The 11,285-nt window shown below is 39.3% G+C and overlaps 6 protein-coding genes across 6 annotated transcripts; 2 read left to right on the forward strand and 4 right to left on the reverse strand.

The window, feature by feature from the left end:
- Positions 1–1,035: 1,035 nt before the first annotated feature.
- VTP21DRAFT_8277 (uncharacterized protein) lies at positions 1,036–3,664 on the reverse strand (the record flags this gene model as incomplete). The annotated part of the gene is made up of 9 exons (XM_069399109.1): positions 1,036–1,353; positions 1,426–1,666; positions 1,736–1,992; positions 2,060–2,395; positions 2,457–2,617; positions 2,703–2,964; positions 3,033–3,118; positions 3,191–3,392; positions 3,461–3,664. The coding sequence occupies 9 exons, from the start codon at positions 3,662–3,664 to the stop codon at positions 1,036–1,038; spliced, it is 2,067 nt and encodes a 688-aa protein (XP_069254559.1).
- A 296-nt stretch (positions 3,665–3,960) lies between these two features.
- On the forward strand, positions 3,961–5,173 carry VTP21DRAFT_8278 (uncharacterized protein; the record flags this gene model as incomplete). Its single annotated transcript, XM_069399110.1, has 7 exons — positions 3,961–4,107; positions 4,167–4,217; positions 4,278–4,341; positions 4,398–4,539; positions 4,606–4,707; positions 4,774–4,882; positions 4,940–5,173. 7 exons carry the CDS (start codon positions 3,961–3,963, stop codon positions 5,171–5,173), a joined length of 849 nt encoding a protein of 282 aa, XP_069254560.1.
- Positions 5,174–5,375: 202 nt separating this feature from the next.
- On the reverse strand, positions 5,376–6,899 carry VTP21DRAFT_8279 (uncharacterized protein; the record flags this gene model as incomplete). The annotated part of the gene is made up of 5 exons (XM_069399111.1): positions 5,376–5,722; positions 6,009–6,282; positions 6,351–6,496; positions 6,561–6,720; positions 6,777–6,899. The coding sequence occupies 5 exons, from the start codon at positions 6,897–6,899 to the stop codon at positions 5,376–5,378; spliced, it is 1,050 nt and encodes a 349-aa protein (XP_069254561.1).
- A 163-nt stretch (positions 6,900–7,062) lies between these two features.
- VTP21DRAFT_8280 (uncharacterized protein) lies at positions 7,063–9,274 on the reverse strand (the record flags this gene model as incomplete). Its single annotated transcript, XM_069399113.1, has 7 exons — positions 7,063–7,742; positions 7,824–7,964; positions 8,022–8,103; positions 8,163–8,475; positions 8,543–8,644; positions 8,710–9,112; positions 9,178–9,274. The coding sequence occupies 7 exons, from the start codon at positions 9,272–9,274 to the stop codon at positions 7,063–7,065; spliced, it is 1,818 nt and encodes a 605-aa protein (XP_069254562.1).
- A 206-nt stretch (positions 9,275–9,480) lies between these two features.
- VTP21DRAFT_8281 (uncharacterized protein) lies at positions 9,481–10,119 on the forward strand (the record flags this gene model as incomplete). The annotated part of the gene is made up of 3 exons (XM_069399114.1): positions 9,481–9,483; positions 9,609–9,862; positions 9,957–10,119. 3 exons carry the CDS (start codon positions 9,481–9,483, stop codon positions 10,117–10,119), a joined length of 420 nt encoding a protein of 139 aa, XP_069254563.1.
- A 250-nt stretch (positions 10,120–10,369) lies between these two features.
- Positions 10,370–10,787, reverse strand: VTP21DRAFT_8282 (ribosomal protein P1; the record flags this gene model as incomplete). The annotated part of the gene is made up of 2 exons (XM_069399115.1): positions 10,370–10,503; positions 10,586–10,787. 2 exons carry the CDS (start codon positions 10,785–10,787, stop codon positions 10,370–10,372), a joined length of 336 nt encoding a protein of 111 aa, XP_069254564.1.
- Between the last annotated feature and the right edge of the window lie 498 nt (positions 10,788–11,285).

Genomic DNA, 11,285 nt, shown 5'->3' on the forward strand with positions numbered 1-11,285 from the left:
ATTAATATCTTGAAAAATAGGTGAAAAATTTGTAAAAATTTAGGGAATCGCGAACCTCCTCCACCTTTTCTACATGCTCCTATACGTTTTCTAGTAGTTTTCACCAGGAGAGTTTTTTGTAGGGAATACTGCTTGTCCAATGGCTGAGAGAGAATTTCATTGAACATAGAATCAGTGTAGTAGTGAATGGACAAGGAAAGTATAGGAAAATGGTTTTATTACGAGCAGAAGCTTCCCAGATGTTGGGTGGTCCAAGCTATCTCAATATCCGCAAGGGAATACAACGGATCTGCTCATATCTGAATTAGAGTAGAACACATTTCAGCTGAGCAGCGAAGCTCGGTTAATTTTTTGGTTAGATGTTTCCTTATTATGGATTCTTCTTAGAAGAAACAAGGTCAAAGCAGCCATTAGCCATTTGAACACAACAAGGGGTGGGAGAATAAAATAACAGCACTTAATTCATCCGCATTGGATGTGAAAATCCAGTTACGCAAGTGATAAAACCATTTCTCAGGCTTCCGAGGATTTACGCCCAGGGACCAAATTCTTGAGAAATCTTGTGTGCGTATTATTTTGAAGTTAGGGGGATTGCGAGTACGGTAATACTGAAGCAATGGGGCTATCCTATATGAAAGAGCCTTTCATTTTCTTTACTCCAGAAACAATCCATCTTAATCCAAAAAATATAGCACGACGAGAAAGAAAATGAAAATAATGATGGGTTTTATTAGTTGAGCCAAAAAGCAAAAGAAAAGGAGGTGGCCAAGTTTATCTTTTATAGAGGATGGAGATAAGCAAATAGTGGTTGGAACCGGGGCGGACGACACGAAAATATCAAAAAGAAATACAATCGTGGTGAATCAAAGTGGATAAAGGGGAGGATGACGGGCAGGAAGTGTATAGAACTTATAAAAAGGGCAAAAAATAATAAATCCAAAGCATAAAGAAAACTAAGTATATAATATCTTGGAAGTTAGAAAATAAAAAGTTTATATATATCAATAAAAAAAGGTTGATTTGAAAAAAAAAAAACTAGACAGCCGACACAATCTCATCTGCTTTCTGCAGAGCCTCAATCATCTTCTTACACTCCTTTCTTCGTTGGATGGTAAATTCGCTCTCACCGAGCATAGACTCAAGTTGGTCAGGGCGATAAAGTTCTTGCAATAGCTCACGCTGGAGTTCTTCTTTTGCATGATTCACAAGATTAAGGACAATGGCCTTTGGGACCATATCGACCATAGTGCGCTTGACGATATTGAAATAAGATTGAATTAGAAGTTTAATAACTTCGGTCTCAATTGTCTCGCGTTCACTAAGAGTCGTGGAGGCTTTCAGAACGGGAGGTGGCTATATTATTCGCAAATGTGTACGTTAGCAAGTTAATCCTCATGCATGTATTTGATAGGAGCAGTGAGTTACCGGTTCCAACACTCCACTCTTCTTCTTCTTATTTGTAAAGAAACTGCCAAAGAACGAAGAAGAGTTCGTGTCTTCGGCCAGTAGACTAGAGGGCAAGCTGGTTGTGGAGCCAGAGCGCAACTTGGGATCATTTGCCGGAGGTTGAGGCTTAGAAGCATTGATCCGTTCGTTTACCACCGCCATTGCCTTGTGGCCATTAAGGAAATCAGGGTGAGCAGTATTAATATAGCAGGCCTCCATACTTTAGAAGGTTTCGCCATAGGTTAGAAGTGAATAAAGCGATGCAAGGATACTGGATTGCAATACTCACGCAACAAGATCTTGTACCAATTTGTTCGTGGGAGATATGGCCTTCTTGAAGAACCCAATTACGGTCTGGTAAAATTTCTCTCGAAGAGCCGGGAAACGTTTGAAAGTCTGCTTCGCAAGTAGTTGGCCCAGAATTCTCACCAGCTCATCGTAGACCAACGACACGCACTTCAGACTTGGCTCTTCTAATCTCTTTATTTGCTGCTTTATAATAACCTCAAAGGCCGTGGTGGCGACAAAAAGTGCCGGTGAAGATCCCTATAACGTTGTGATAAAACTCAATCACACTATTTCAAACTTTGCTATGGATAAAGGAAGAGCATACCGAGCTATTATATAATATAGTTCGAATATCTACATCCTTCACTTGATCGAAAGGATCGATGCTCTTCACTCCATTTGCATAAATTTCGTGAAAAACGAAGCTTATACGAGCACCACCAGACAACTCAAAGCTTGACAGTTCATTCGATTTCCCATCGATGATCGTGCGGAAATCATTGCAGAATTCGGTGATAATACTCAGAGTTAGATTGGCTTGTAGTGAAGGGTTGTCGACAGGATCCCCAAGTTGCCCAAGCTCGGTTTGATATTTTGTAAGCGCTGCTTGAATTTTGGCCTTGATTTCAGGAAGTGTATTGCGAATATGATGCATTAAAATCTTTGAATAAAAAAGGAGTTAGTTAAATTGTGGAGATCATATTGGTTAGAATCGTGCAGACCATGTTGAGCTTGCGAGCAAGGAAAGGTGTACCACAGTATTGTGCTTTACTTCTGTAAGAGACATGATTTTCAAAGAAGAGTCGCTCTGCATCTAACGCGGATTTTATTGATTTTTTGGTTTCAACGTCACGCTGGCCACGATTTACAACCGGCACATAACCTGCAAATATAAGGAAAATTTGTTCAATCAATATTAATGGCTTGTATTGAGGGAAATGAATAGTCGAAAAATCTCAGTTGTTTACCAAGGCGAAGTGGAATGATTTTATTAGCCAAGATGTCCACCACGTCCGTTCCCTGATCCATCAGATCTACCTTTGTCAATACACCAATAGTGCGTGAGCCTTCCGGATCGACCTCCCGGGCTAGCTTCAACCCGTCTGAATTTGCGAGGTCGGTGTTTGCAGCTGTAACTGCGAGGATGATGGCGTTGGGCTTACTAATATATTTCAATACCATTTCACGGATTTGCTTCTCGATATCTTTGGGTTGATCCCCAACTGGTACCTAGAATGCCAAGGTATGTTCATTAAGTAGTCCATTTGATTGCAGTCAATGAAAACCAAAAAATTTACTTTAGTAAGCCCAGGAAGATCTACTAAAGTCAATGTTAAAACATTAGGCGAATAGACACGCAAATTGATCGGCTGGGGCGAGATTCCTACGTATTCGAAATTTTCCATGAATTATAGCGAGAAGAAGAATTAAGAGCCTACTTTTTTTTCTTACTCACCAGCATTTTTGCCGGTCTTAACTTCAGTGTCACGCACAATTTCATCGCGAATTTCATCAAAATTATAGAAACGCTTTCCAGGAAGATGTAGGAATTCTCCATATTCTTCTGTACTAGTTTGCGGTACTTCCTCTTCGCTATTTTGCTTATTTTCCAATAAACCATTTACTTTCGTTGCCGGTTTGTTAATAAGTTGTAGGATCTAGTTACAATTGACATTAGTATACAATCAATCTTATTATCTTCACTTAAATTTTTATTCTATTTTACCAGAGGCCGTCGCGTTACGATGCCCGTCCCTCGTGGTAAGAAATCGCGTCCTACAATGTTTTCCAAAACAGAGCTCTTCCCGCTTGACTGAGCACCGACTACCACGATTTGCGGTAAATCGATTGGATTGTGAACACCAACCATGGAGAACGCATCCTGAAGCTTGTTGACTGTTTTGATGAGGGATGAACTGAGATCAGACATCCTGCTTTCTAATTGCTTAAAGAATCTGGTAACAAGAAAATAGTCAAATTCAGTCTTTAGCCATCTTTTATTAATTATGTACAACGGCATCTCATTACCTCTACACACCACAAACAAAGGTGAAAATGCCTGGATAAATTTCAGGAAAAACTAGAGCAAGTTTCAGTTACATTCTGTCCCTTGGCAGCTGAGGTTAGAATAGAATCCAAAGAGGATGACGTCGACTGACACTATTTTTTAATTTTCTAACGCGTTTTAATATCCCGTACGCGAGTTCATGACATTCTAATTTAATAATGCAAAATATTAGACAGTTAATTTATCAGGCCAAACTTCACCCACAGATATATGGCCCAGACACTGCGGGTCCAAATGCAAGAGTGCTCGAAGCCATTGAAATCTTAAAGCAGGAATGTGAAGATGCAAGATCGCGACTAGAATTAGTTGAGTACATATATAAAAGGTGCGTTTACCAAATACTTAACAATTGACAACATGGTAGGCACATTCACGGATAGGTAGCACCGTTGCACAAGATGAAGTGAAAATGCAGGTAGATATATGATGATATAAATTATTCTCGAAATTGTTAATTTTACTAATTTTGTATCAGAGACTGCGAGTGTTAAAAGCAGAGGAGCGAAGATTGAATAAAGAAATAGCACAGCAAACAAATGGTAATTTGCATAGTCAAAATAGAGTGTAAATCATTTAACCGATATCATTTTCCTAGCTTCTTCGTTGATCGAGAGTACACATGAAGAAGTTTTGCGAGTGTTAGTCAAGGATCACATAAACAGGACAATCCAGCAATATCGCAATGCTCTAATAGGGTTGCGACAAGAACTGCGAGATACAGAAGCAAATTTGGCAAGGTGTGTGGTTGTATCTGTTATCTCATATTAGTTTGCATTGGACTCTATTTCTATCTTCGCACTTAGGGAAAGAGAGATTCTCAACGAGTCATTAGAAATAGAAACAGCTCTACAGAGAAAGCTTGAGTCACTGCAAACTTCGTCTAGCACATACAACTCAAAATTAAGGTAATATTGCATGGGATTATATGACCTAGTAACGGCAATATTCTCACTTAGAATCTACCGCAATAGCGAAACGAAGCAAGAGATTTCTGCCGTAAAAAAAAGGAGCCACCGAATCATGACTGAACTGGTCAAATTCATTGACAAATATTACCCTCCCCGTTACATCGAAGCAAGAGTATGTGTCTGTAGTCATAGCACGCGCATAGATGTTTAAGTTAATATTTTTCTCTAGGAGAGACGTGGTCCACTTGATGATATGTTCGGAGTTAACCAAAAAACTAGTTCCCTGAAATCTATTCTTGAAGATCTTATGAATTTGGCGGTGGCAAGACCAGGGGACGCTTATGTACAAATTCGCCCTGATATCCATTGGCCGCCATATATTGAGTTACTAGTGAAGGCAGGGATTGCGACCCGACACCCGAGAGACGCTTCAAAGATAAAACTAGTGGAATTTCATATTTAATTACATTGTGTTATTTCGTCCCCATATTGTAATTATAGTAATTTGTTATTATTAACAAAAGTATTCATGCTATAAATGACTTTTATTCATTTTGAAGAACGTGATAAGAAAATATAGAAAACTTCAGACTGCTTTGATCAATCGATTGTTTTTTTTCTTCATACATATTATCAATAGCCACCAATGCATACGAGAAATAGCATTATTTGTTCCAATTTTTATCAATGCGCCATGAGAGTGGACGGTTAGCATAGAATGGGACCACTTTTGCATTTCCCTCTTCCGAGCTATAACCATAACTTGCAGGCACTAGATTATCGTCTTGCACCAGTGTCACTGTGCGCTGCTCTGGAGGTATGCCATAAAATCGCCTTCCGTTTTCACATGCAAAGGAAGATAAATTGTTCAGTGCGCCAAATGATTCAAGGAGTGTGGCAAGATAAGGTAGAACAAGTGGCGAAGTGAACACGCCAGCACACGCGGTAGCACATTCCTTAAGGTGAGCAGGATGAGGGGCAGAATCAGTCCCGAGGAAGAACCGTGGGTGGCCTATATCAAAGATAGTAAACAATTAGACATGAATAGATAACGAAAAGACCTAAACAATAGTTATATTCGAGCAATTGAAAACATCAGATCAGGCCAAAATGAATCTTCACTCAATTGCGATAGAAAATGTGCCTTCCTAGGACATTCCAAAACCTCAAGAGCAACTCAAGGGTTTCAAAATTTGAGGATGCAAGTTTCATAATCGCAGTAGTCCAAACATATCCTCTTGGTTTTTTTCTCGATCATCACTTGTCTTTTAAACACATATTTTTTATAAGCAACTCACCTTCCTTGATTACATCTCGTAGTGCTTGTCGATCATGCGGGAATTTAGCAACTGGTTTGCAAAAGTGGTGACATTGTCCTGCCCAGTCATCCACGATCAATTGTAAATGGTGCACAGTGATCGTGCAACCTACCGTGTCCCCAAGTGACTTTACCATCTCGACTGCTGCGCGTGTGGTTGCGTGCTCAAGCACAATACGCAGACGAGGAAAGTCTCGGTGAAGTTGTGCTAGATGAGTAAGGAATTTTTCCTCGGCATTCAGTACACATACATCCTAAAGAGAAAAAGGAAAATAAAGGCTGAGTTCATGTTAACGCTAAAGTAATGGCAATAAAAAATCACCTTTTCTGCATCGCTCGGGATTTCTCCATGTAAATTCAGCACAAGCCCTTCTTCTTCCATTGCCCGGAATACTGGGTAATAGGTCTCGTAAGATTCAATCCCTGAATCGCTATTTGTCGTCACTCCGCGAGGATATGATTTGACTCCTAGATAAATACATTATATTCAAGCACATTATCTCAAGAAATAGAATGGTAATTCATAAGCTACCAGCGATTCCAGCCTTGCTGGCTTTCCTAATTTCTTCAGGAGTCAACTCAGGAGATAGGTAGAGCGTCATTAAAAACTGAACTCCAGGAGCCAGCTCTTCCAATTGTGCCTTATATTTTAACGCTTGGTCAACCGACGTGATCGGTGGTTTAAGATTGGGCTAAAAAGTATCATCAGCGTAATCATACTAAAGATGAAAATTTGTTCGCAACGAACCATAACGTAGGCTAACGAAACACCACCTTCGGCGACTTGTGGTGTAACAAGACGCATAAGATCTCCTTGGCGAAGATGCACATGGAAATCGGCGGCTGCTGGGACCGTAATAATGGCAGACATTAATACTATTGTTTAAATTTTTTCGTATTCGGATCACAACTTCGAGTAAATTCAATGCAAAACCCAAATTTTGAATCTCAGAGGGTCTTGCGCAGATATTCAATGAATATTGGAGGAGATTATGGTACATAATTTTATGATTAGATTACATTCCAAATAGCTCTCAATCCACTCTCTTGCGTTTCTTCTTCGGATTTTCATGGTACTCCAACTTCTTCGCTCCCAAGCTTTTTTCCTCATCCAAACCTACTTCCTCGCCTTTCATACCCATAGTATTTACATCCTTTTCCCCTGATAGAATGCCTGCCCAATAACGCTCCCATTTCACGACTCTAATTTCTCCTGCCTCTTGTAAACTCTCCGCCTCCTTCCACTTATTTTTTAGTTTCCCAGTTGGCACGTTTTCAATGTTTTCCTCCTCTTTCACAACCAAACAACACCTGGTGCTATCTAGCCATTTTATCTGCAATGGCTCTAATCTTGAAAACAAGCTACGAAGTGTCTGGGTCGTAAAAGTTTCAGGAACATTAAACAGGAAAAAGTGATTTGGACGCGGTTTGGGTGGTGGCTCAGGAGCGGTGAGATCAAGGAATGGAACTGGAGAATACATGAGATAGACACGATTATAGTAAGCGCTAAGATCGGAATGAGAAAGATAAAGCGAAGACAGGTTTTTCGATACAACTTCCGCTGATTGTTCAGCAGGTGACCTTTCGGTGACGCTTGTATCCATTTTGCTCCCATTCTCCACCATTTTCTCATTTTCCTCGATTCGTTGATCAGCAATTTCTAGTTCTGTATCTTTTCTCTTCTCCTCAAATCTCTCCTCCTCCTTCGCGGTTTCTACGGGAAAAATTGTAAGTAAGGGAAGAGGGAAGGGAGGGGATGATAAGTTAAAAATTTAAATCAAAATTTCAGTCTAACCTTTAAATATGACAAGATGAGCCATGCGAAGCAAAGCGCATCCAGTTAGATATGAGTCGTAGCCTGCTTCATGTAGTGCCATTTCCGTATCTATTTTTGCATCATCCGGCTGTGAATACCTCTGAAAATTTTCCTCGAAAACTGCACAAATACCTCGAGATCAGCATGAGTATAAAAACCTTAAACATAATGTATTACCTATTTTTGGCCCTAATTTCGCAAATTGCCCATGCTGTGTAATTTCATATAATGCCGCAAGACCAGATGCCCCAATATGCGTCTAATATAACAAGTGGAGTCAAATATTTATGGCATCCTCATTATTTTAAGGATAAATACCTTAAGTAGCGGTTGATTTTCTGCAACATATTTAGTATCAATAATAACTCCAAATAGTTTTAGTAAGAGCTCTTTATACTCCTCCAATGTTTCGGGCAGGTCTTGAACAAAGTGGTGAACGAGATGACAAAGATCATACATGCAATTGTGTCCGATCAGTGGCTTTTTCGCCTCTATAAGGGCATCAATCACTTGGCGGAAGTTAGGAGATAGTTGACTGCCTTCCTCTAGGCTTTTGGCCCGTTCTTCCTCATTAAGTCGGGTTACTTCTATGCTTTTTTCTTGGCTTACGCCTTGAAGGAAACCATTATGCCTTTAAAGAAACGTCATCAGAATAAGTATTATAAAGTGGTCCAATAAAAATAGATCAATAGACGTACTTTTTTAACTCTTGGTACACTAATCGCCGCAGATAGCTATTCCCCGCTGGAATATTTAGCTTGGATTGTCCAGCATTCTGGAGCCAATCGTATATTTGTTGTCTATAAAAGATAAAGAAGTATATTCTAACTAAAACAATGCGGATATCAACGAAAATAGTACATACCTTACGCCCTGCAAAAACTCTCTATTAGAATCATCTTCTGCAATATCCGGTTGATTTAAAACTTCTTGGATTTTCTCCTTCGCTTCTATTTCGCTCTCTTTGCTCATGTATGGTATCCCATTTAAGAATAGCTTGTTAAAATCAAATCCATGCCCAGCAAGAAATTTAAGGCTAGAGCTGTCAGAAGTAAACCATCGATTGGGGGAGTCGCGATTTGGTCCTTCTCCGGGAAACACAAAGAAATTGAATGGCCGAGCAACAAAGGATTGGTTAGAAGGAGAAAATGTAAATGTAGTTAACCCAAACTGTATTATACGAAATTGTCCGGAAGTAATTCGATGCTTTTCGTATCGTGTCCCTGGGTCATCTAGTAAGTTCTCGCGTTCGGGAGGCTCATTCAATCCTAAGGCGATTAAAAAATTCAAATTGGTTAATTCACTAATTCAATTCGATGTTTCGATAGTATACCAGTAAGTTCTGTGTCTATCGCGATGAAATCAGCTTTTCGAATAGCCTCCTTAATCATCGGGAGTAATTTCCCGAAGTTATCGCGTAGTACCTCCATAGCTTTAAATGAAAAGCCTTGCAACGGTCCGAATTTCACTCTGTATTATCACTTATTTTAATTGGAATTTATGACTGCTTGTTTCGAAGTTATTTGTGATGTCACCCAAATTTTTTGTTGTAAAATAGGAGTGGACCTAGCAATTAAAAGCTTATTCTTCTCTCTTCATTTCGCCTTATCCTCTTTACTTCCCCTAGGATTTCATAATGGTAATAGTTTGTGACATAGTCTGGATCCCTTGTTATCCATGTTTTTTTAAAGAATATGGGAGAAAGGGTTGGCATTTTGATTTAGAAGTAGTGCAACATTAACCACCATCATCTCCATCATCTAGTCGAGCGGAGTCGCGGTCAACGGTCAATGTCTGGAAGTTTTTCAGAGTTTGAAGTTAAGGAAAACCTCTAAGTACATCATCTTTTCGCTATCACCCGATTTCAAAGAAATTGTGGTGGAAAAGACCGGCGAGAACGCTTCCTACGATGAGTTCGTTGAAATGCTCCCACCCAATGAATGCCGCTATGCTATCTATGATTTCGAGTATGAAAGGCCCGGGGAGGGAACGCGTAATAAGATTTGTTTCTACGCTTGGTAATTGAAAAGTCTTTAACTGCTCAATATATACGCTCCACTTCGAGCAATTCTGATTTGTTGATTGGATTTTTTTTGGCCTCATGTTTGATAGGTCCCCTGATACCTCTAAGATCAAGCAGAAGATGCTTTATGCCTCAAGCAAAGATGCCCTACGGCGGCAATTGGTTGGTATTGGAGCTGAAATCCAAGGCACAGATCACGCAGAAGTGTCATACGAAGCTGTGTTAGAAAAGGTGTTGCGCTCGTCGTCTTAAACAGTTTTCATCATGATATACATTTCTGTATGACATTAACTCTTTTTTTTCTGAATAATACTTTTTAAATTTTTCTTTTTGCTTCTCATGTGCGTATTGAAGAGAAAAATATCTTCAATTTATATATTTGAAATAGACATATTTTTGGAAGGTGGAGCATATTTAAGAACGGTCTTTTTATGTCAAATGCTTATATGACATCTAGTATAGGCTAGGTGGTGGCAGAATACAGTTCCGTTTATTAGCAAAATTAATCAAAAAGACCAAAGCCCATATCATCGTCTTCCTCCTCCTCTTCTTCTTTCTTATCCTCTTTTTTCTCCTCAACAGCAGCGGTGGCACCCGCTGTAGTAGTACCAGCAGTAGCGGTAGCAGAAGGGGCGGCTAAGACAATCGAAATAAAATATTAGAGAAAATGATAATAAAAATTAATGATCTAAAAAAACAATCAAAATGAATGACTCACCAGATCCAATCTTTTGCAACATCTCCTTCACATTCTTGCCTTCAAGGGCTTTAGCAAAAACAGAAGCCCACACAGGCTCAACTTCTACTCCGGCAGCCTTGCAGAGGGCCAAGAGCTTATCGGTGGAAATTTCAACACCGTCATCAGCAAGGATGAGGGAAGCGTACACAATGGCGAGTTCAGAGGAAGACATCTTTAACATAGACTAAATGGAAATCGCAATGCACAAAGCGTGTTTAAGTCCAGAGGGACGGCAATGAGCTATGCGATTAAGGTAGGATGGATGGATGGATGAAAATGAATGCAATATATCTTTAAGACTAAAATAGCATATGTGACTGTTTTTATGTCTATAGTAATCAGATCAAAATTCCAAAGTATAGTAAAAAAACTGAATATATAGGGCCAGACCTGAGAAAAACTGGCAATAAAGTTCAAGATAAGAACACTCCAAAAAATATAAAAGGCGCTTATATATAAATATAATGCTAGTTTGTTGATCGATTCACACTATTGTGGTGATGAATAGTGATATTTATTGCCAACTTAAAATGCCTAATTCTGAAAACTAGAGGTAAAAAAATGGGTTTTGCTCTCATAAACAAATAAGTGTATCTAAAGATTTGCTATATACAAGTTAAATCTAAAATCTATACAGTTATTATATTTACTTTTTTTCTTTTGCCAAGCCGTTCCAATA

This window comes from Calcarisporiella thermophila, assembly GCF_041956535.1.
Source record: "Calcarisporiella thermophila strain CBS 279.70 unplaced genomic scaffold VTP21scaffold_4, whole genome shotgun sequence".
Classification (NCBI taxonomy): Eukaryota; Fungi; Calcarisporiellomycota; class Calcarisporiellomycetes; order Calcarisporiellales; family Calcarisporiellaceae; genus Calcarisporiella; species Calcarisporiella thermophila.